At 37.5% G+C, this 27248-nt stretch overlaps 1 protein-coding gene across 2 annotated transcripts in view; it reads right to left on the bottom strand.

Annotated features, from left to right (window-relative positions):
• LOC124151821 (myc box-dependent-interacting protein 1-like) overlaps nt 1-27248 on the bottom strand; it is a 75654-nt gene that overhangs the window by 42464 nt on the left and 5942 nt on the right. For both annotated transcript variants that reach the window (XM_048382634.1, XM_048382636.1), the window contains exons 2-3: nt 5328-5408; nt 3497-3551 (exon numbers count right to left, since the gene is read on the bottom strand). In XM_048382634.1, coding sequence (XP_048238591.1) covers nt 3497-3551; nt 5328-5408 — 136 coding nt within the window. The remainder of the gene's footprint in view (nt 1-3496; nt 3552-5327; nt 5409-27248) is intronic.

The following is a 27248-nucleotide window of genomic DNA, read 5'->3' as shown; positions in this document are numbered from 1 at the left end:
TTTACATATCGTACCCATGTGGGAAATCAAACCCACTTCGGCATGACAATCAAACACTTTAACCACTAGGCTATCCCACCGCCCCTACCCACAAAGAGTGAAACAAAGTCAGGAATACGGATTTCCTGTGTAAGAGTGAGTGCGTGAGTGAGTATGGTTTTATGCCGCTTTTAGCAATATTCCAGCAATATCACGGCGGGGGACACCAGAAATGGGCTTCACACATTGTACCCATGTCGGGAATCGAACCCGGGTCTTCGGCGTGATGAGCAAACGCTTTAACCACCAGGCTACCCGACCGCTCCTCCTGTGTAAGAGCCTCATTTTCATGTGTGTGGTTTGTCAGGATTTTGTTTTGTATTTGATTTGTATAAGGCTAGTCCAGAGCACTAATGAAACCCAGGGCTGGGACAGGTAACTTGTGTTCTATGGTTGGATGGGTACTGGTTTGTTTGTTGTTGGTTTGTTGTTTAACGCCGCACTCAGCAATATTCCAGCTATATGACGGCGGTCTGTAAATAATCGAGTCTGAACCAGACAATCCAGTGATTGATGTCATGAGCACCGATCCACGCAATTGGGATCGATGACATGCATCAACCAAGTCAGCGAGCCTGACCACCCGCTCCCGTTAGTCGCCTTTTACGACAAGCATAGTCGCCTTTTACGGCAAGCATGGGTTGCTGAAGACCTATTCTACCCCGGAATCTTCACGGGTTGGATGGGTACTGAGAAGGACCTTGGTACCCACAGGAGTACCCGGACCCGTGGTTAGACACATGATATATTTTTGAATTATCTAGAACTCTGTGGCTACACAAGTCACTAATGTTTACATTGTTTTCTGACTATGCACACATTCCTTCTGACTTTTATATGTTTGAATAAAGATAAAACTTCAGTCAACTTCAGTGTATGCATGACCAAGTTGTTTTATGCATGTGTCTAGATACATTATGCCAGGGATACAGTCAAACTATTCCCAAACAGACATTTTGAACCTATCTACAGCGGGTACCCGGGTAGGGTTGGGTAACAGAGGGGAGGATACCCGGGTAGTATATTTGGACTTGTCCCAACCCTTATTGAAACCTTATTCGACTATTCCTCAGAGATTATAGCTAGTCCTGGTTGATCGAGAAAAAAATGGATAAATAAACAAAATAATCACAGCACAAAAATGAAACTACTGTTTAATCAAAATTAAAACATTCTCACATGTTATTTAAGTTGGTGAATTAACAATAACAATTAATAACAAAAACTTCAAAATAATCCTTGGCAGTGCTCAGGATATCCTGGTTAGACAGATGAGTCATTGTTGGAGATCAACCTATCAGTGATCGCAAATATAAAACACCCCATCATGCTGACAAAGCGGTAATCAGAGTTTGTTAAACATGGGTTAAAATCTTAGAGCCAGAAATACACTGAACACTTTTTGTTGCAATGATATGCAGACGGATGCAATTTTGGGGAAGAATGTGAGCATTCAATAAACAAGCTACAAAGTCTTAATTCGATTTTATTTCCTCCTCGGACTGTTTGTATTTTTTGGGCAGGAGGCTCAGCCATATTTAAGTACCTCCACATGGCGGACATTGTAATGCTCTGATCATCTCGTAACTAGGGTATCCAGTTACCTGACATGGGGTTTTGGAACGCTACCACAATAGGATAGCGGGATGCCTCATGTTATGATAACTGATGAAAGTAATGTGAAGACCTAATGGACAATGCCGACAACGACAACCCGCTTCCTTGAGCCACAGACATAAATAATTTAATCTGCTTCCCCTTACTACTATGTTTACGTTTACGTTTTCTGTCTGTTTTATTCAGTTCCCATTTAGAGAAAAATTGAAGCATTGAGAGCTGTTTCTGAATTATAGTCCTTAAATATTTGCTAGTCAATGAGGACCACCATCATTGGATATGTACTTGTCCTCAGCACAATTTAGTAGTCTCGGGCTAGTGGACTAGCATGAATATCGAAGACTGTTGATGTCCTTCCTAAGATAGAGATGAAATATTGTCAGGGATTTATCTAGAATTTCACACAAAGTGCCCTTGGCAGAAAAACTGGAAAAACTCATATCTTTTTGTTTAAGTTCTTATTTTCCCAAATTGGGAGACATTTTAACATTTCATTCAAAGCTAAAGTGTAAAATTATGCACAAAAGCCATTTTTTCCTCTTTATTGGTCTGGTATCAGTGGAATCAAAGTCACATCTACAAAGCCATAACACTGGTTCTCATTGGTGCATTACTGTACTGTACAATGTACTGACTTTGGCTGAATATTGGCCTTTGGGCAGGTCTAGATAAATCCTTAAGTTAATGAATGGTATTAAAAACTCTTAAACTTCTCATGTAACAGACAATCACAGATTATTTTTATACAAACACCACTGATAATCCATATACTATTTCCTGTACAGCTGTTTATGGAAAAAGTTAACAGTGAAGAAGACTTCTGTTGAAAATCTGAAGATTTTTATCGTGTCATGACAGCTAAAATAAAGAATTTATGGTAGCGATGCACAAGTGGTAGGATAATCGCAGGAATTATATAGATTCTAACTGGCTCTATTGATAGACAGGAATTATCTCCACATACAAAAGGCATTCATGTAAGTGACACAACTCGTCTGACGAGTCTCAGTCATCTTTCATCATCATGATGAAGTGTCTCTGATGGCTTGACAAGGATAAATGATTGAATATCTTGTTGTTACAGTGTCCAAACATGGGTGATGATTTGAACATGGCAAATAACTATTTGGTGAGGTGAGGTGAAATTGGTTTTAACGTCGCGTCCAAGATTTTTGCACTTATATAGCGACGTGCATGAACGTGTGTGTGTGTGTGGCTGCTTGTACTAGTCCGGACTGATGCCGATTTATAGTGCTAGCTCACTGAGATACCATGCCGCAGTTTAACATGAATACCCCACTCAGACACAGTATACTGACTCCGAGCCGACCAGTCCTTGTTTTAACCCCTTAATGCCGAGCGCCAGACAGGGTAACAACAAGTACCATCTTTTAACGTCTTTTGGTATGACGCGGCCGGGGATCGAACCACGGACCTTCCGCTCTCCAGGCGGACGCTCTACCACGGGACCACGAATAACTATTTGGAAAACCTCCTTGGCCAATTTTGTTATAGGTTTTAAACATGTTAAAAACATTGTCTCTTCATCATGTTTACTTCTGCATTTACAAAACTGTGATTGTTGTATGCCACATACAGCAATATTGCAGTTATATCACGGTGGTCTGTTGATCATCAGATTCAGACCAACGACTGGTTACAATGATAATTGTCTTTTGTACATTGTCTTTTGTACATTAATGATAATTGTCTTTTGTACATTGATCGATCGGAAGGATGCTAATTGGGATTGTTCACTAGCAAATATATTAGAAAATATCACCGTGGGCGCTTATTACGTAGAAGCGGTATCATATGACAATGTAGTATTTCAACTCACCTCTCACACAATGTAAATAATTTTTTAGTTCCTTTTGTATCCTATGGGCAACTTCCTGAAACAAAAACATATGAACCTTAGCATTGCTTAGGAAACGTGTCAAAACAAAATTAAAATTATGTCCCCAAAACTACTTCTTGCATACCGCTTATAAACATTTGGCTTGAGAACTATTTGTACCATTTTTGTATTTCTCAGTTGAAAATTCGAACAGCATCAATATAATAGCCATGCTTAAACCGGATCATCTAAATCCATGCAAGATCTCCACACCATATCTCTACAATGTGATTTTGTTTGTTTGTTTGCTGTTTAACGCCGCACTCAGCAATATTACAGCTATATGACGGCAGTCTGTCAATAATCGAGTCTGGACCAGACAATCCAGTGATTGATGTCATGAGCATCAATCCACGCAATTGGGATACGATGGCATGCATCAACCAAGTCAGCGAGTCTGACCATCCGATCCCGTTAGTCGCCTCCTACGACAAGCATAGTCGCCTTTTACCGCAAGCATGGGTTGCTGAAGACCTATTCTACCCCCGATCTTCATGGGTCCTTTACAATGTGAAATGAGGTGAAATGGGGTTTAACGTCACATCCAAGATTATTGCACTTATAGCGACTCTCTACAATGTCAAAATAGTAAGAGTTTACAATGAGAAAATGGGTTGATAGACTGGGGACAGAGCAATATTACCATGTAGACACACCCTAACTTTAATAAACATTACATTTTTCATGACATAACAGTAAACATGGTAAAGCAAATATGCATTCTGCTACTGCTATATCGGCAAAAAACCTATATTGCATAAAATACAATGTATTTGATCAGTAAAGAAATACAGGTACACAATTGACAAGTGCATTGGGTAATTACATACAGTATGTGTTATACTATTGAGGTTTGACATGTTTCACTTGTACACGAACACTTAATACTGTAATGGTGATATTTTGCCTCTTTTATGTAAATATGCAGCTTATCTGCAGATCTGGGCAACATAATAGATTAACCCTTCAAAAGACATTAATTTCTTAAATGTTTCATTTTTTTTCAAAATAAAAAAATAACATATTTTTGAAAATGCATACTTCCTTCCAGACAACTGATTACATTGTTTTAAAATCAAATAACAATCAATCATGGACGTATATACGTCTTTGAATCAATAAATGACAAGAGAAAACTGTTTTCCTGAATCCTTATCGTGTCAGGATAACTGTCACCACATAAGACCAATAAACATTACAGCAAGACATATCTGAAAGGCGACAACTAATATTATTGAAATATTTAGGAACATTTATTACAGCCCTTTCTGATCACATGGACAGTACTACTAATCTCTACACACAAAGGAACAACAGGATGTATCCACACACAAGGATATGCTTTATATGTGAGGCACTGACACACATCTTGAGACCCTACACAACATACCATCTTAGCAACCTTGAATTGATTTCAATTAGTTTTGAGGAAAATAGTGTAGAAAATAATTCAAATCTCTGTCTGAACACAGAAAATGAAAAAACACCTTATAATAGTCTTGCTTGACAATGGTAAAAGGATCTATACCCAAACGTTGTTGTAATAGTAGTTGTTACCCATATATTGTGTCTACTTTGTCACCATATAATACAAGAAATAATACATTTCTGAATAAATAATGTTCAAATATACAATGTTATGTTCTTCTTAATGAACCTGCATCATATGACTGATTGAAAATAAAAAGTTGACAAAATAAAAATGTATTACTTTGTTTCAGAATCTGTCTACCCAAGTTTCACTAAAATCACCCGTCACAGTGATTCTTACCTGTTGCCTCTCAACTCTGGTTACATACTCATCAAAAGTCTCATCATGTGTTCGTTCTGCACGACCCAAATTTTGCAGTACCTGAAAATGAAATGAAATAATATAGTTCCTCTCTCATGATAGTGGTATGGCAAGTAGTACCAAAGACGAGTCAGAATGTGGATCCTGGAGGAGTGTGATTGTTCTCCTTCTTGTAACATCTGAAAATAGAGCTATTAATCCTCCCACTGGTGGTTGACACTGCATTGCTAAAAATAACTCGGTGACAGCCATCAGTGCATCACAAATGTTGCAATACATGATATAGTGTTTGTTTGTTTGTTGTTTAATGCCGCATTCAGCAATATTCCAGCTTTATGACAAGGGTCTGTAAATAATCAAGCCTGGGCCACACAATACAGTGATTGATATCATGAGCATCGATCTATGCTATTGGGATACGATGACATGCATCAACCTAGTAAGCGAGCCTGACAAACTGACATACCCAATTCCGTAATTGGCCTCTTATGATAAGCATGGGTTGCTAAAGACCAATTCTAACCACCATCTTCAAAGGGCCCATCACATTAACGTGTATAACAATACTCTGGTAACAAAATAGTGACAGACCAATACTTATGAAATCTCTATGAATAAATATGGAAAACTAAATTTGATGATTTCAACACAAACATTTTCTCTAACTAAATATCATACCTGTGAAGATCCGGGGCAGAATTGGTTTTAAGCAACCCATGATTGCTGTAAAAGGCGACTATGCTTGTCAGAAGAGGCGACAAACAGGATCAGGTGGTCTGACTCGCTGACTTGATTTGATACATGTCATCGTACCCAATTGCATGGATCGATGCTCATGATGTCAATCATTGAATTGTCTGGTCCAGACTCGATTATTTACAGACTGCCATCATATAGCTGGATAACTGCTGATTGCAGCATTAAACAACAAACAAATATTAAATTCCAGAGCAGACTGAAAATTTGGACTTGATATTATAAACCAAATCAATTCCACATTATACGCTGTCCAAATGAGCCGGAAAAAAAAGAAAATACACATTTAGTAAAAATATATGCTTGAATAAATAAACATTAAATATCGTGTACTGAATCACTGAGATCGCTTCATCTGTTCCAGAGTGACTGATATCACAAGTTGACCTAGCACACCAACAGCAGTTAGAGAGGTCTTTCTATTCATGGTGGAGCCAGCCGTGGCACATATCACGCATTAGACATGAAAGTTTGAAATGAACATTAACCAGCCAGTATCCAATAAACTTGACAATAACCAGTGATCCAGCTATTAACATGGCCACCTTTTATGCCATTTTCAGCCTATAGGAACTCAGAGAGAGCCCAGATGTTACTGGATAAGCCATTCGTATCTTGATCCATCGATCACCTTCAATCAGCTTCCTATTTTCGGCTGCAGTCTTACTTAGTCTGTGGTACAAATATAACTGTGGTGAAAGTAAAAATATTTTAGTTCTCAGCGATAGAAATTGGTACCAGTCCCATAGTCCTTTCCAAACTAACCCATAGTTAAAGGCATCATTAGGACTAGTAGAAATTTGCCCTTTTAAGGGTTTGGGTATATGTTATCATTATAAGGTTTTGTTTGTTTGTTTGTTTGTTGTTGTTTAACTCTACACTAAGCAATATTCCAGCTATATATATTCTAAATCCTTGCATTACTATAAGAACCAGAGATATAAACTAACATTTTTAGTCTCTGGTTGTTATTGTAATTGGATGATTTAGAAAAAAAGAAACAATGGTTTTTCTGCCAGTAAATTTGATTCTATAATTGCCTGGCACTAATAAAGTATTATTTTGATACTTCGCCTGAATAACAATGGTTTAGGAAGATGTGATTATGGTGATGAAAGATGAGGTGAGGTGAAATAGATTATTGCACTTATATAGCAACATGTAAGCATGTGTGTGTCTGTATGCTTGTACTAGTCCGGACTAAAGCCGGTTTATAGTGCTGGACCACTGAGATACCATGCCACAGTTTAACATGAATATCCTACTCAGATACAGTATACAGACTCCGAGCCGACCAGTCCTTGTTTTTGCCCCTTTAGGCCGAACGCAATGTAGGGTAGCAACAAGTACCATCTTTTAACGTCTTTTCGATTGACGTTGCGAGAGATTGAAACGCCAACCTTCCGCTCTCCGGGCGAACGCTCTACCACTAGACCCCAGAGACAGTCATATCAAGTACTGCTATTACATCATTTGAAATAAGTTCGACATTAACACAAATTCAGGGAGGACAAGTGACATTTCCGAGTTGACAACCACTTTTATGATTAGGTAGATGGGACCCGTGAAGATCCGGGGTAGAATAGGTCTTCAGCGACCCATGCCTGCCATAAAAGAGAACTATGCTTGTTGTAAGAAGCAACTAACGGTATCGGGTGGTCAGGCTCCCAATTGTGTGGATCGATGCTCATGATGTCAATAACTGGATTGTCTTGCCCAGACTCGATTATTTAGAGACCGCCATCATACAGCTGGAATATTGCTGAGTGTGGCGTTAAACAACAAACAAACAAACAGACAAACATTAGGTAGATGGCAGATCATTTTTTAGGACTAGAGTGAATAAAATTTCATTTCTAACCTAACAATTACAGTAGAACACGTATATAACGAACACGGATATAGCGAACAAACGGATACAACGAACTGTTAAAAAATCCCCGATTTATCTCCTATATAATATCATATAAAATTTACGTATATAACGAACTCTCTATAGCGAACTAACGGATACAGCGAACTGATACCTGATCATCGACAAGCCCATTTATCACTTATTAGCGACGTGTATAGCGAACTGAGAAATCTCACTCAGTGTCAAGTGTCACTGACAATTGGCTGTATGCAATCAGCGGCGAATCAAAACAATGGCGGCGAATCAATACAATCAGTGGTGACGGATCAACCTTGTTAAATTTGCATTGTGTTAATCTTACCTGTACATGTAATCTTGTCTGTAAAACAAACAGTTTTTGACAGTTTGGCGGATCTGAACGATGCTGTTTCAAGAATGCAGTCAGCGAAACGAGGCCAAAGTAAAATCACAGACTACACATCTCGTATGTAAATCGAAAAATGATAAATATGTTTAAATTTTGTACATGTATTTGATAACAATCTTCAGAAAATGTTATGAATTTAATGTTATTAAATGAATGTTGTAAATTGATATCAGTTGAATGATCACTGCTAATACAAATCAATGCTGCAGTTACGTGTGTATTGTGTTTTGTCTTATCCAAGATGGCGGACGTTTCCGAGCGAAAACGTGTATAACGAACAACGGATATAACGAACTGATTTCTCTGGTCCCTAGTAGTTCGTTATATCCGTGTTCTACTGTATTGCAAAAGTATCATTATAGTGCTTTCAAACACTGCAATATTTTGTAAAGCTAGAATGAACAAAACAAAACTGTCCTGATTTCAGGAAAGATTTCCGGAACAAACTTCCAAGAAACAAGGTCACCTGTCATTGAGGTCACATTTCAATTTCTTTGCTCTAGTTAACACTAAGGTTCATTTAACATGTCACAAAGAGCTTCAAAAAAGGACATTTTTTTTCACAGAAACTTTTTGAATAAAGTATTGGGGGTCATGATATAAAACATTTTTTACACCCTATAAAACAGTTCAAGGATATACCACATTGTTCTCCAGATAGAGCTTATCAGAGCTATATAACGAGGGAATATATTGAAATACAAACATTTTATGAAATTCTGTGGTTAAGAACATCAGCTTGTCAGACCAAATTCTGTATTATCTACCACAAATAATATTCTTTAAAAACATGATCCCCTTGACTTAGAATGACATGATGATGATGCCAGTGAGTGAGTGAGTGAGTGAGTGAGTGAGTGAGTGAGTGAGTCTTCACACCACTTTTAGCAATATTCTAGCAATATCACCAAATATGGGTTTTACCCACTCAGGGAACTGAACCTGGGTCTTCGACGTGATAGGCAAACATTTTAACCACTAGACTACCCAACAACTGCTAGTAGCAGTGATCTACATCCTCCACTGGTGTCAAACATCTTAGAACTCATTGGAGTATGTTTATAATGTCCAACATTTTTGTATACATCAGTGGAGAAGTTCAACATGTCTAACCTCCTATACCCTATCAGGGGAGCAGACTTGGGCAAAACAATCTACCGGCCTGCCCTTAAAAATATGATATTTGGCCAAACACAATATACACATATGTGTGAGGTGAGGTGAAATGGGGTTTAACGTCGTGTGTGTGTGTGTGTGTGTGGAAATTTTCTCAGGAAATAGTTTACTTTCTGAATGGGTCATGATTAAGGATGTAAACATGGTAAATAAACCTGCGTCATATACCGTATTCGGGGTAATAAGCGCCCCGCTCTAATAAGCGCCAAAGCCGATATTTGCTAATATATTGGCTAATGAACAATCCCAATTAGCACCCCTTCCGATTACGGGCAATTAAATTCTGGAAAAATATATCTGTCGTGTATAATACAAACAAAAACCACGAAATTTATGATCTTTCAACTCTGTTTTGTTTTTTCACCCAAATTTTGTTCTAATAAGGGCCCCCTATTTCTAATTTTGAAAGCGCCCTGGGCACTTAGTACGACGAATACAGTATATGAAAATGCCACAGGAAGGAGGAAGATAAGTAGACTCCCTGTATCGTAAGACATAAGGAAATGGAAATTCGCTTCTCAGAATTTGTTCAAACTTTAATATACTCATGGCAAAAAGAAACGCAAACCGCAGAAAACTTATGCAGAAGTACAGTAAACTACATTTAAAATGAACATGCTTATAATGAACTGTCGGATATAACAAACATATTTTTGGTCCCAGCCATTTGATGTATATATGCTGTAAATATTCTTATAACGAATTATGGATATATCGAACTAAAATCAGTGGTCCCTTTGAGGTCGTTTTTATCGCAGTTTACTGTATGTTTGTTAAAAAGAGATGTTTCCAAAGTGTGCCACAAAACTAACAATCAGTCAAGTGTTACCACAGCGTGTCTTTATTATCACGATATGCTGCACGTGGTTTCCAAACTTTACACGCTAATCCTGCACGAGACAAATGGTGCATCTCGGTTCACACAACATACCAGTATGTTCGTTTAGGCATCGAACCAATCTAATATCTCTTGAATATGAGTAATTCTTCATATATTAACCAACATGTATGGTATTCACGTTTCTTTTGGCGTTGAGAATATAATTCTCATTTGTCACATTTTCAAGTTTCCTTAGCTTCCAATGTGTCAATATAAATGAAGTGAAATATAACACTTGACATATCTTCAGTTCAAATCAGATAACTCCAAATGCAAACACTCAAATCTCTTCAGTAAATACAATCTAATATTAACACAATCGTGTTTATGGGAGTAAACAAATAAACATGAGCAATGACAAGGAGCTGAAGGTAATACCGTGTGTCAACAATGTGAACCCAGGCAACAATATCCATTTAGGCCAAGCAAGGAGTAGAGTGACACCTCATGCAAGGCTGAACAGGAGTGTTTGGGGACACAACAGTCATGCAAGGTTTACACATCAACTTGAAATTCTTCACATTTTGACAATATCCCTTCAGACTGAGGTGATCACAAAACCTGATACTGTAATCCGAGTTGAAGCTATCTTCAACACCTGTAGTTTTACTGCCTGTCTGTGGCTTGTCAACCATGCTAAGGTCCTATAAATACTATGTGTGTATTAGAACCCCCCATCTGACCATTCAATTCTACAACCCAAATTACTCATTCTAGAGTTACTTGGCCCTGAAAGCCTGTTTTGCAATGTGAATCAATTCCACTAGTGGGAAAAAAATGAAAGAAATCTTATTGCACCTTAACTGGCTCTCAAGTCATGCGGATCAAGGGAGTTAAGTCCAACTGTCAGGCTAGGAAGTTTTATTTTTTGCCAAGTAGCATATTGCTGCAAAAACCTTTTTCACAGTAGCCACTGGCAAAATCTAAAGTCAAGCCAATATTGTCATATCAATATTCTTGGAATCGTATATTATCCACACATACTTTATTAGCCATTCTTTCTTTAAGTTTCTTTTCACAGCAACCATGCATGGACAGTTTCTCCTCGTCTTTATTTGTGTCCATCAGCTGAGAATCATATCAACCATCACTCTGAGCTCCAGATAAGCTTTTGGTGTTGTGGGTATTTTATCTGGAGCTCTGTCACTATTATTACTTCCAATGTAACTGTCATCATTTTCACTCACAACTGTCTGTAGTACAATATTTTTTGCTGTGCGAAGATGGAAAAATACTTTGACATGAAGTAGTCAAGTAAAAAGGAATGGTCTACGCATGTCAGAAGTTCTTAATCTCGAAGTAGTGCACAGAGTCAAATTATTTAGCGTAACCAAATCCTCACAGCTCTTCATGGACCTATGGAAATGTTCATTGACACAGATGTTGAGGTGTGTATACGGGTTCCCAGGGTTAGAAACTAGCAGTTTTCGTCCACTAGTCCTTATAATGATAACATATAGCAAACCCCTTAAAATGGGCCAATTTCTACTAGTCCTTAGGATACCTTTACTATTGGGTAGTTTGGTAAGGACTACAGGAATAGTGCCAATTTCTAATGCTGGTTCCATTACAATAAAAACAACAAACGATAAACAACATAAAAAAATCGGACCCCAGAAGATATTTTTCACAGTGGTCATTTGGAGACCTCTGAATATTCGATAGTAGACATCTGAAATATAGGTGCATTGGCAACCGTTTTAGTAGCAACTTTGAGGCATGGCTATTCCAATTTAATTTCTAATCTGACATAAGCACTGAGGTGGGTGGAACAGGGATAATTTTTTTAATAATTTCTTCTCGAACACATTGGAAAAAAATATCTTTGGGATTTACCCCCGAAATGTTCACAGGAAAGCAAAAACCCACTTACTGTACATTTTGAAGCACTGGATGAACAAATATATTTCAGACACTTATCATGGTCAACAAAATATTGTTATCCCAAATATAGCATTTGTTACATTTGACCACTTTCTAAATGGCATTGTGTATTCATAGCTATCGGCCATGGGAGCCGTGCCAATTTACACTTGTCAGGGGGGTACTTAAAGTACGTGATCTAGACTACCAGTTGTCGGACTTTCATTTTTGTGGAAGTCTCGGTGGCTGAGTGAGTTGGATCGCCGACTCTATGTGCTGGGGATTAGGTGCCTCACCCTGGCAGGTGTGGGTTCAAATCCCGGATGGGACTCAACCCCAAAAAAGTACTAGAAATCTGTACTTTACTAAGAAAGTGTTATCCCAAATATAGCATTTGTAACAAAATATTGGTTGGTTTATGTAAATATTGATACAGAGAAAATGATAGACAAGCACAAGGAGGCATATTGCAACAAACAACCAAGATACGTGACACTTTGTTAATAACTGTAACTATGACAGATGAAGTATAGACAATGGGGAGTAGTCAGTTCCTGGTTGAGGAAGGAACAGCCGTAGGAGCATTGAGCACACGCTGGCGTCGACAGTACTGCAGGTTCTTAAGCTCATTCCCAACCCTGTAATATATATATGTAAACGGATGATATGTTATCTCCTGAAGGCTCTTTGACCTACACAAACTAAATGTATTCTTGCACTCCTGTTTTCATTTAGTGAGGCCTACTTGGGACATAAGGCAGGGACAGAGATGTGCTATACAGTGACATAGCGAAGAATGAGTGAGTGAATATGGTTTTACGCCGCTTTTAGCAATATTCCAGCAATATCACGGCAGGGGACACCAGAAATGGGCGTCACACATTGTACCCATGTGGGGAATGGAACCTCATGGCAAGGAAATAGTATTCTAATGTATATTCTACTCACTCACTTACTCACTCTTAGTAGACAGGACCTATTGACATCAATAACAGTAGCTATCATTTAAACCAATGAGAACTTTTACATTACAAGAGGAATTCATTCATGGAAATCATAAATATTTTTTCCAATGTTTAAATAATATTCAAAAATTGTGACTTAAATTTCTCATTGAATTAAGTAAAAAAATCTCAAATGAATGTCAAACTTAACTTTTCAATTTTGACATGAATTATATTTTGCAAATAAACTTCCAATATACTAAGTCTCTCATTTGAATCCTGTAAGAAACTTGCATGAAACATATGCACTCGAATCAACTAGGATGGTTTTGTCAACATCTCGTGTGTTCAGATAAGTTGGCAACAACCCAGAAATGGCCAAGCCTTCACCTATGACATAATCTGGCCTAGGAAGTGAAAATTATCACAGACATTTCACTCCATCCCACTTCCTGTTATTATCACTCAGACGCAGGATATAAACATTTTAACTTCTGACAAGCAAAACTTTCAACATGTCTAACAGGTTTAGTGTATCTTAGCAGTCTTGCCTAAGTGGAGCTAATTATGGCCAGCTTGGCAGAAAGTTGGGAGTTTGCAATTGGGAATAACGTCACAGACTGTTAGGCCATAATATCTTAATTATTAGACTTTCGTTGAAATGCCTCATTTCCAAACAGATCGCCTCACATAACGTTATTGTTCCTAAGAACCTAAGAACAAAGAAAATCGCTGTAGGGACAGAGGTTAGAACACATTTGCTTGCCAAAAGTTATCTGCCCCTTGTTAAAGGTATCCTTGAGGTGGGCAGATATATGAAATTTCATTCGGTTGAACAGAGTGAATTAGACTGAAATTGATTTCTCTTGAAGGTAAAGCCAGATATAAAGGGAGGTTATTCACGGTAGAGGGCGCAACCGTGAGGGGTATGTATAGGAATCGTAAAGCCCAGGTAGTTTAGTTTCTCCTGTGGTGTCGCCGTTACAGTGCGGTCTGTTTATTTTATGTTTATGTCCTGTGCGTTATGGTTATAAACATTTTCTGTTGTCAGGTGTTGGCAGTCTTGCTGCAAGACAGATGTCATCACAGTGACGAGTATGGTTCTGAACCACAAAGCATGGATGGTACCTGGTACATGCATGTATCTTACAGTCAGATGTTACAGTGTCGGTGACTGGCGTGGGTTCTGAAATCATATGGATGACGCCACTGGTGTTTGTAAAAAAAATATTTTATTTTTTATTTTTTTTAAATATTTCAATGCAGAGTAAATGCCTCAGCTACGCCACAGGGGAAGCCACATTGTGTGTTTGTTGTTTATATCTGGCTTGACGAGGTTTTGGAAGAGAATTCCTATTTGTATCAGCGTGCTGGTTTGTACTTATTATTTGAGCCAATTCAGAGAACAAATAGTCAAATAGTCCTTTTGCCTAAATTGTGACAAAAGGTGAAGTGAAAATGGGTGCACGTGTGAGTGTGTGTGTGTGTGTGTGGCTGCTTGTACTAGTCCGGACTGATGCCGATTTATCGTGCTAGCCAACTGAGATACCATGCCTCAGTCTTAACATCAATACCCCACTCAGACACAGTAAACTGACTCTGAGCCAACAAGTCCTTGTTTTAGCCCCTTAATGCCTACACCAGACAGGGTAACAACAAGTACCATCTTTTAATGTCTTTTGGTATGAGGCGGCCGGGGATTGAACCCCAAACTCTCCGTCCGGGCAGACGCTCTACCACTAGACCACGGAGTGTGACAAAAGATACTGTCACTTTGTACAAAATAATTTGAACAAGACACTTCTATGCAAATGTTTGCAAAAAGCCCTTTGTATTATTTGTTATTGAGCCAGGATGTGTGAAAATACCCCCTACTATAGCTGCCATTGATATCAGTCGGACACAAGGACCTGTGTCCCAGTCAATGGCCATATGGTGACCATTCTACCTTGAAATGAATTGTTAACCTCGTCAGGATGCTCATGAGATGAAGCCATGGTCAGCAGGTCTCAATGGAGTTTATTCTGCCATGACCAAAGACCAACCTGGTCAGGCCTCAAGTCTGATGTTAGAGAAACAATCTTGACATCCTTATCTTGTACAGATCACACAACAATAAAGGGGTTTACCTGCTTGAATGCTCCTGTCCAGTTTACAGGACCCTAGCTTGTCTGTTGGATTAGTGTCCTAGTAAATTTGGACTTTGATTTCTCGTCACCAGTTATTTCCAGATTGACCTGGTTGGTAGTGGTGACTGTTAGTTCGTTTGATGTTCAACTCCACACTCAGCAATACTCAGGCTATATGATGGCAATCTGTCCATAATCAAGTCTGAACCAGACTATCCAGTGACTGATAACATGAGCATCAATCCATGCAATTGGGATCGATGACATGAAATCAACAAAGTCACAGAGTCTGACAACCTGATCCCGTTATCAAGCTCTTACGACCAGCATGGGTTGCTGGGGACCAATATTGTTTACCTGTAATCCCCAAGGTTCTATTAGCAGTGAGTGAGGGAGGGTCTGTTTGGAGTGAAGAAGTGAGTGACTGAGTTTCATCATAATCATGTACTTGAACCCTTGATCAGTGGGTGGCAATTCAGTTAAACCACCGATTTTCATAAGAAGATAAGCATAAACCAGGGGTGTAAATATCAAAATTAGTCAACTTGTTCCTGGACAATAAACAATGTTAATTCACGACTTTGCCTAAAATGGAGTTTTATCCCAAAATAAAAGATAGCCCATGACGTCATTTCTGGAGATTCGAACATATACAATTGCCACTTGATGACCTTTATTTATTAGACAACATTATTATTTAGAGGGAAGTGTCTTGTGAGTTGTTCCCCAGAGATAAACGTGATGGCTGAATGATCGCATCCAAAAGTGGAAGAGATATGACAATTGTTATTAGCAGAAAAGGAACAGATAATAGACGTGAGGATTGTTAGAATATGCAGGAAATACCACACCTAACGCCCCCGGTTCATAAAATGGACTTTGGATTCTATTCAGGGAGTCATCATTAATAAAAGACGGCTAAATAGTATTAAAGCTTGTACATTATATTTACATCCTTAAAGAGGCTGTACATAATGTTGATATCGCATATGAGGATGGTCCATTCAATGTCTAAAACTGAATTTTCTGCTTTTCATTGTTTATCTTAACTATGTTAATCTTAACAAATGCAAATATTTTTGTGCGATAGAATTATTCATTTTGTATCAATATTCATAATTATAAATCGATATACATTCTACTCAAGAAAGTTGGCATGACAGATTAACAATAGTTATATGAAAGAATAGGGAGGTCCTTACTTGTTTTGAGTGGTATACATTGACATCCCTACATTACACACAAGGGAAGATAAATCAAAATCAGCAGATCCTGGTAGGCAAGGGACATAACTCCACACACAAGTGAGCTTTCAGTCTTATATCAAAGTCATGGCCACAATTCTTTGTCAATCTCAATAGAGCCATCCCTTTCATCACATTCTTTCTCCACCCAAACCCTATGCATGAATAGGAGGAGGCCTGAATCTTTGGGCACACTTTGATTGCTTGTGTACCTAAGGATTTTCTGCCTCACTTCATCACCTATCCCTAGGGTCCTCATCATATTTCACACTGGCCAAATATAAGGGGCCACCAAGCATTGACATTCCTGGGCCACACAATACCTGCAGCACACTGGAGTCGCTATCATATGCTAGGTGGATCATGTTTCTCACCAGGCATTGCCTTTCGTGTCAAGTCTCCACCTATTGTAATATTCCTGGTGTGTCAAGTTCAGAGAGTTTATAATGTCATGACCAATGAAAACAGAATTTGTTATTTCGTGCTTTTTGAAACTAAAAGTTCAACTTGTCACTGCATCATTGGTTTTTCTATGTCTTTAGACACAATCTCTTAGACTGACATGAAGTCCCAGAAATAAAGTTATCTTTTTTTAAAAATACATATCTACAAAAAAACGATCCCGTTAGTCGCCTCTTACGACAACCTTTTACTGTTTACAGCAAGCATGGGTTGCTGAATACCTATTCTACCCCTGATCTTCACGGGTCTCATAGGTAGTGAGGGGTATTTCACTTTATCGCAATAATGACTCATGTATTGTGATACGTACCACAATATATTGCTTGCCTTCCTTCATCCGTTGTTTGTTATGAACCTGAATAAAACCCATACATCCTGCACATTTTTGACAGCATTGTTCACCATTTTGTTGGATGTTCACATGGTCAGGTGAAAGAAAATATCATGTTTATGCCACCCAGTACAGCAAATCCTAAACAAAATTTACCCACATAACTGTCACTTATTTTGTATGACATTAAGTCATATCAATCTGCGACTTGATATTTGTACAAAATCAGAGTCATGTAAAATTTCCACAAAACAGTTAAAAATAGCTTTCATTTTTAGTAACAATCTACTGATAATAATGCCAGTGGCAAGTTTGTGTATAATCTCTAACATTCTCAGCCCTGTCTGTCATATCAATAAACATATTTAGCTCTGCTCTCCTTGATTATGAAAGACAATCCTATATATTTTCACTTTTTCAAAACATCTATTGGATATGATCATTTTATGTGATGTTTTTTTAAATTCACACTAGGTCAATGCACAGTCACCATTGATTGCATTTATAAGATGTCGGTGCACAATGCCGCACAAATAACAGTAATGTAATGCTGATGTAAGCATTGATTATATCAGTTATCTCAGTGTGATGTAAGACTTAATTACCACACAAAGGCAGTTTAACAGCAGGGAATATGACCAGCTGAGGGTGCTGATAGGGACATGATATTAACATGATATTAACCTGATATTTTACATTGATACATAGACATAATACTGACACTGACAGCAATATACACCAGTGCATGTGATGTAGACATGATATAGATGAAACAGATACTGACACTGACAGCAATAGACACCAGTGGACATGATATAGATATAATGCCTACTGACACTGACAGCAATATATGCTAGAGGACATGATTTTAGATATAATGCCTACTGACATTGACAGCAATATACACCAGTGGACATGATATACATGTAATGCCTACTGACACTGACAGCAATACACACCAGTGGACATGATATAGATATAATGCCTACTGACATTGACAGCAATATACAACAGTGGACATGTTACAGATAAAATGCCTACTGACATTGACAGCAATATACAACAGTGGACATGTTACAGATAAAATGCCTACTGACATTGACAGCAATATACACCAGTGGACATGTTATAGATAAAATGCCTACTGACATAGACATCAATATACAACAGTGGACATGCTTTAGATAAAATGCCTACTGACATTGACAGCAATATACAACAGTGGACATGATATAGATATAATGCCTACTGACATTGACAGCAATATACAACAGTGGACATGTTACAGATAAAATGCCTACTGACATTGACAGCAATATACACCAGTGGACATGTTATAGATAAAATGCCTACTGACATAGACATCAATTAGGGCTGAAACGATATCCCGGGACACCGATGCATCGCGATTCACTCCATACGATATGGTGTGCGATTTGTGAGGGGCTGTATCTCGATTTTTCACGATACGTTTTTTAAAGACGTATATACGTACGTCTTTTTTTTGTAAATAAACTTTTATCACAGATACGTTTTAAATGTGTTTTAACTCTCTCAACACCGCAGGCCGGTAAACCGGCCAAGAAGTATTAGTCACGTCAAAATAGTATATATTTTTATGGACCTACCTGTCATACCATTCATTTATTAAATCTATCACATCTCACAATGTCTGAAATACGTATTCTATTTCAATTTATCAATCATTTTTTTATCGATAGATTAAAAAGTTATTCACTTTTTCCCGCAATGTTATTGAAAATATAATTCTCAGGACACACACTTCGACAACGGGTCCACATCGAACATGTCAAAGAGCAAAACAAAGACGTTTCAAGCAAATCTTTAAATATATATACAAAGTGATAAATAAAATCAACAAAATATATATAAAAGTGGTCAAACTTACAGCTAAGTTATTATTTCCATCTTTTCGTGCGATCGCGTGTAATGTAAGTCAAATGACATCTTGGCTTTCGTCGCCTCGAATTCTCGGCTCGGACACGATGTTCAATGCCAAAATATATGCATGAAAAATCTTTGTCACAGCTTGTAACCTAGCATGAAACATCCACGAAGCTCCATATTTTTAATATAGATCGCGATTTCCTGCTTAAAACGTTCAGAATAACACGATTTAACCAAAATATTTCGTAAAAATCTGAAATTCATCGTACACGAGGATTTGATTGCCTGTCTCAGGTCACGTGCTCAAATTTGACCAATCATGAACCTTTTAGCAGATTTCGGCAAGAAAGCATGTAGATGAAAAAACAAGCTTTCTAGCGATGTGTCATATGTCAGTCTTCGACAAACGTGTTATTCATACGAAGCTTTCGAAAACGGAGGTATTTCTCCATGTTACTGAGCGGACAGCCGCTGTTATCTGGAAATGAGTGAAAACAGATTCTATTATAATTCTTTTAAAATAATTTTCCAATTACGTATACAATGAAAATAAAAAAGAAATACCGTATTCGACATAATAAGCGCCCAGGGCGCTCTTAAAATTAGAAAAAGGGGGCTCTTATTAGAATATTGTTTTGGTGAAAAACAACAGAGTTGAAAGATCGTAAATTTCGTGGTTTATGCTGACAGCCTGAAATGTTTATATGCGACAGATATATTTTTCCAGAATTTAATTTCTATTATCAAGGATGCATATAGCACACGTATTATACGCGAATAAATAAGTCTTGTGTACACTGAACAATCGGAAGGGGTGCAAATATTAGCAAATATCGCCGTGGGCGCTTATTAGAGCGGGGCGCTTATTACGTCGAATACGGAAAGTAGATCTTTTGAAATCTTTAATTTGCCCCAAATCGTCAAATTTTCGCTTCCTTGGTCTTTAATCTGGACATTATGAATGTGTTAGCTTACATTTTTTTTATTTACAACGGATTTAATTAAGTTGTAAATGTATTAATTAAATAATGTGATAAACATAACTTTCATATTTATAAACACTAGGATTGGACCTTGCAAATGGTGTATAACATGGCTGTTGCTATTATTGTTTTTAATTGGGTTTTTTGCCTTTATTCACGAAAATGGCAAATCATTAGTTACTGGACACTGGTACATTTAGTATCTACTCCTAGAATCTACCATCTAGTCACAACTCACAAATATGTAGGACTGTTACTTTTGTGTTTGCTAGCCATTACATGGAAATGGCAAATGATTCATTAAGTTCAAATACTCATTACAGTATATATTTTATGACTCATGAACATTCATCACTTTCATTTAATTTTTCATTTTAATAAACTAAGTTTAATTCATTTATCTCTTGTCTTCGTTGTCACTATGTGTATCGTAGCGTATCGAGATACGTATCGAATCGTGATGTAAGTATCGAGATACATATCGTATCGTGACCTAGGTGTATCGTTGCAGCCCTAACATCAATACACACCAGTGGACTTGATAACAACATGATATAAATACAAATGCCTACAGACACTGACAGCAATATACACCAGTGGACATGATAAAGATATAATGCCTACTGACATTGACAGCAATATACACCAGTGGACATGATATAGATATAATGCCTACTGACATTGACAGCAATATACACCAGTGGACATGATATAGATAAAATGCCTACTGACATTGACAACAATACACACAAATAATGACTCACAGGAAATCTAACCTATCTGCATACTTATTATCCACAGATTTGATGATATTGACACTGAAGACATACAGTTCTGCATATGTTATTAAAATCACATTAAATGTCCCAGTATATTTTATTCCAACATATTACCTTATATTAGAAACAGGTGACAAAACATTACACAATGTAGAGTAAGCATGTAAATTGTCTACAAACAGTCTGTCCCATCAACCATCCAACTCTATTATCACATTATCCATACTATTTGCTAACAAGGCCATATTTGACACTGACCTAAAAAAGCCAAATGGTTAATTGAAATGTTGAACCCAAGCGAGTTCATTATGTAGCTATGTTAATGCCTGTATGACTCACATTGCATATTTAGGTCATACTTACATACAACATACAGACATCTATGTCAACAGACAGCAGGGGAATTCAGATCAGGTATTACACAGGATCAGCTTGTTGTGTTGATGGGGACAGGGTGAAATAGGTGAGTGGGTGGGGAAGTGCATGGGATGGGTGTGACGCGAGAGGAACTGATGGGGTGACTTGTACATTTCTAAATCATAAATGTTAGTGTTATAGGGTGAGGGTGAACAAATAGTCCTAACTTGTGACAAAAGGTGAGGTGAAATGGGGTTTAACATCGCCTCCAACATGTCCAAGATTATTGCACTTATATAGCGACGTGCATGAAATGTGTGCGTGTGTGGCTGCTTGTACTAGTCCGGACTCATGCTGATTAATAGTTCTAGCCCACTGAGATACAGTGCATTTTAACATGAATACCCCTCTCAGACACAGTATACTAACTCAGAGCCGACCAGTCCTTGTTTTAGCCCCTTAATGCCGAGCGACAGACAGGGTAACAACAAGTACCATCTGTTACATCTTTTGGTATGACGCGGCCAGTGATGGAACCCCAGACCTTCCGCTCTACCACTAGACCACGGAAGCGGTCGTTAGTGATATAAGTTCTATTTGATTAACCATAAACATTCAAATCCTTCAAAGTAGAGATTGGACCTGCACAAGTCTCTCTGAAAATGATTTTTAATTTAAATCATAAATATAGATATATAAATAAGAAAAACATGTTGCCTTAGAAAAGACAGTTGGCTTATCTAAACTTGAGGCGCCTAATGGGATCGGGTGGTCAGGCTCAATGACTTAGTTGATGCATGTCATTGTATCCCAATTACATAGATTGATGCTCATGTTGTCAATCACTGGATTGTCTGGTCCAGACTCGATTATTTACAGATCGCTGTCATATAGCTGGAATATTGCTGAGTGCGTTTTTAAACAGCAAACAGACAAACTTATCATTCAATTCAGCCTTGGTTTGTTTGTAGTCTTATTCTGAAGTCAGCAACAATCCAGTTATATCACAGCTGCCTATAAATAATCAGTTCTGGCCTTGACAAACTGGTGACTGATATTATGAGCAATGTCACATGACATGCAAACAAAAATGGCCCTGAACCTCAGACCATCAGATCCAATTCAATCACCCCTTACATGTCTTAGTGCTTGGCTATTCTAACAACACTCCTAATGAGATATGTTTATCATCTTAAATGTTCAAAATTAAGCATGAAAGTCAAGAGACCCTTGACGGTTCAAGGTTGAAAATTTAGGGTGTCCTAAGTTTCAAATACCACAGAAAAAGACCCCAAAGGACCCCCTTATATTCGAGTGAGTAAGTGAGTTTGGTTTTATGCCGCTTTTAACAATATTCCAGCAATATCACGGCGGGGGACACAAAAATGGGCTTCACACATTGTACCCATGTCGGGAATCGAACCCGGGTCTTCGGTGTGACGAGCGAACGCTTTAACCACTAGGCTACCCGACCGCCCCTCCTTATATTCGAACACTGAAATACTTACACTTATAACTCATAAAATACTTGTATTATTTTGTTACAACCTTTAATTATCATTTCTTGTTTTGTACAGACAGATCAGAGTAATTACTCATTTTTTTACCTGCCTCCCAAATGGTTGCAAATGTAATACACAATAATAAACAAACTGTTGAATTGTTGAAATAATATTTTATAAATTCCTTTTATTTGCTAAAACATTTATTTCAGCTTTCTTCCAAAATAAAAATAAATGTAAAGACACTGTAAAACAGGAAACAATCAATCAATAAGACATTATGATTATTAATTTGAAATCCGCACACATCTAAAACAAAAATAAATCAAACAAAAAAAAGACATCTAAAATATTGCAATCACATAATGAAGTTCTGTCATAAAAAGTCTTGAAATTCTAGAAGAACCAACTGGTAATGGCCCCGACTGAGACACAAGAGAGCTGTCAGTCAGTTGCAGTGTGAAGTGACCCCCTATGTAAGTGTCTGCACACAATTAACATGGAATTGCTGGGAGAATTGTGTGAAATACACACGTGTCCATTCCCTAATTGCAATGAGTAATGACGGAGATATTCTCCAGATTATCACCCATGCAGAGACAACAGAAATAAACCCGCTACGTGATGCACTGACTCTATTGATCAGATATTCTCTGTGGGGACTCGTGAAAGAGAGAGTACATAGAAATTTCTATTATACTTCAAAACTGTTTTAAAACAGATTGTATTGAAGTGTCTCATCTGGTGATGTGATAACAGAAATTATATCCATGTTTGAAGTGAGACTGCAAAGCATAAGTGTGTCAACACGGAGCATTCATAATCTCTTAAGAATGTACCTAAACAGCATCACAGCATGAAATAGCAATTTAGATGGAAATATGATGTGTGATTTTGCCCATCACAAATGCATATATCTTAACAATCTGATGGGATAGCTTGTTCAACTGACATCACAATGGCCAGTTATTGACTCTGATAATTGAGGACAGCTGTTTGATCTTTCTAAAAAATATGAACCATTATCAAGGATTTTCAGAAGGTTACAGTATTATTTTGAGGAATGTTAAGCTGCTTAGAGAGTATTTCTTAACCACATCCTAAACAGACCTTTAGCTTCTATGAAAGAAAATAAAAAAATAAAAAACATAACTTTGAATAAACAGACTAAAAAAATTAAAAAACAACAAACGTAACATTGAATAAAGAGACCTTTAGCTTCTATGAAAGAAAATGATTTAAAAAAAACAACATAACTTGAAATGGCATTAGTGTTGAATGTTTGCAGAAACAGAAAACATCGAGAATGTGACCTATAGTCTTGCTTTTATCTTGCATTCTGGTGTTTGAAGACTGCATCACTGTGTTGAACAAACAGGGCTACCTTTTTACACATCAGTGATGCAAAGAAGATCTATTTGCTCTGTAGCTTGCATATGTTTGAATCTTCCAGGAGGACTAGAACTTCACTGGATTTATTTCTTTAATTTTTAAAGTATTTTTAACATACAATTTATTTTGTTTATATACTTTAAAAGTGCAATTATTTTCTCCACTGATCGCCCACCAGAAGCGACTTCATTTGTTTTCTGTGTCAATCTGAATAGACAAATCCTTGGCTCATTCCACAAAGCGATCGTAGCTTTAAGACTGTCATAAATCTATGTTAATGAATGGGAGAGACGAACATCTTAGCGCTAAGATCACTTTATGGAATGGGCCCAATACTGTACCTGTTCAGACACCGATATTCAGCCTTAAGTCTGCAGCAAATGTCTCCTAAACTTCCCAATAGGAGCGCAACATTTCCCAATTCATGTTCAAACAGTTGCGATCACTAACGTGATGGCTACGTCCAGGTGACTTGTATTTCAGTGATAACATTAGCAACAAAGAAGAAGCCTCGAGTTAAAATACTTCTGAAATTAAGAAAATAACTTTTTCAAAATCCTAATTTTGAACTACGTAGGCTACGTAGTTTGGGATCCTAGATAAATACCTGATTAAAGAGAAAAAGCAACTGTAAGCTTAAAGCTCCCCTTTCCCGACAATCCCTACATACAAACCCCTACTTAGATAAATAAACATACATGTACATTCTATAAGCTTTTAAACCTGTTTGGAGTTTTGTAATTACATAAAGATCACAGTATCCCAAGTTGAGCAGTACATTACTGATGTTTAAAGCATGTCATAAAATATACAACAAAGGGTGACTATTAGAGCTATTTCAACTATTGCAATTGTATTGAAAAAGTATCACTCACAATCAAAGTGGGGCGGTCAGGTATTCCTGCAAACACGCCTTACTTTTCATGACTGGCTGTATATTTATAAAAAAAAATCACAATTCATTCATCATAACTAACATGAATACAATAAATAGTACAGTTATTATTCATGTATTAAATTAAGATCTTATCTTCATATTCGAATAGTGATTTTTCAAAATAAATGGTTAGATCGTAAAATAAATTCTGCGTACAATGCTCTGGTGCTTCATTGAGTCATAATATATGGATTTGACAGAACTTCTTGATGACTTACGAACACAGTATCGAGTAATTATAGAGCTTCCAACTGAAATTGGTAGAGGTTCAGCAGTCATGTGACTCACAATCGACTGAAGCCCCTCGGCAATAACTCAGCTGAAATATCAATGTTTGCATTGCTATGGAGCATTTCATTAAGCCAGTATAATTTTTATGAGCATTTTTATTGAAACCGTCCAGCTGTTCACAGTATCCACGTTCCCACTGTTAATAGCATGGTAGAGCTGTTCATAGCATGGTAGAGCTGTTCATAGCATGGTAGAGCTGTTCATAGCATGGTAGAGCTGTTCATTCTTGAACACAATATATCCTCAGTTCATAATGCTCCATTAAATCTTTCAAACATGTTTACTTTTATTTGTTTGTTGTTAAACGCTGCAATCAGCAATATTCCAACTACAGTAAACTATGGTTACAACGAACTTAAAGGGACCACTAAATGCAGTTCGTAATAACCATAGTTCGTTATAAGCACATATACAGCATGAATACAACAAATGGATGGGGCCAAAAAACAGTTTGTTATATCCCTCAGTTCTTTATAAGCGTGTTTGTCATAAACTAACTCATTATAACTAACTCAAAGGGACGAATAATTTTCATTTGTTATATCCATAGTTTGTTATAAGCAATCTGAAATAATCGAGTGGATCAGACAATCGAGTGATTGACATCATGAGCATATGATGACATGCATCAATCAAGTCAGCAAGCCTGACCACCCGATCACGTAAGTCACCTCTTACGACAAGCATAGTCGCCTCTCAAGACAAGCATGGGTTGCTGATGACCAATTCTAACCCGGATCTTCTCGGAACCATATATTTAAATTAATAATAATAATACTCATAATAAAACACAGGTTACCGAAAGGTATTAATGATAAAAATACTTTCAATGATAAACATTCACTGACAAGAAAAAGCCAATCCTTTTCCATACAAACTCAAGATAAAAGTATTCTTTTCTTTAAATTTTTTATGAATTACAAGAACAACCCAACAATATAAATCCTTATGATAACAGGACTTTTGATCAGTTTACTTCATGTGAAATTCAAGCTCATGCTTAACGTCTTTAAAGTGAGGATACATTAAATATATACAGTTTGTAAACACACCTAGTAGTGAATAAATATATGTAGATCCGATACCTAATAGCACATCGTCGCTAGAATGTCCACATGGGTTTAATCTCAGCTATCACATTGTCATATAAAGGAACATGAATTTATGCCTGGGTCGTATCTGAAGGTCCTTTGTTGAGACAATTTTCATTCATGCAATAAGGAAAACTTCTTTCATAGGCGTATCATTTTGACATACTGGTACCATAAAGATATCACACCAATGTTGCCCTTGAGATACATACCAGAGTGCAATATCCAACATGGAGGGACAGACTCGGGGGTAGTGAACGGGATACCACTCAATATCTGAGGTAGAGAGTCATAACTGTCCACAATAGGAGAGAGACAACTGTCCTAGTTAAGAGTCATAATTGTCCACGTTAAGAGAGTCATAATTTACCTAGTTAAGAGTCATAATTGTCCCATCTTCCTGAGGCTAGAGTGAGTGTGAGTGAGTGAGTATGGTTTAACGCCGCTTTTAGCAATATTCCAGCAATATCACGGCGGGGGAGACTAGAAATGGGCTTCACACATTGTGACCATGTCGGGAATCGAACCTGGGTCTTCGGCGTGACAAGCGAACGCTTTAACCACTAGGCTACCCGACCGCCCCTCCCAAGGCT

Source organism: Haliotis rufescens, unplaced genomic scaffold (genome assembly GCF_023055435.1).
Source record: "Haliotis rufescens isolate VD_foot unplaced genomic scaffold, xgHalRufe1.0.p SCAF_4, whole genome shotgun sequence".
NCBI classification, from domain to species: domain Eukaryota; kingdom Metazoa; phylum Mollusca; class Gastropoda; order Lepetellida; family Haliotidae; genus Haliotis; species Haliotis rufescens.
The sequence above is the reverse complement of the archived record's forward strand: the minus strand, read 5'-3'. Positions and strand labels throughout refer to the sequence as shown.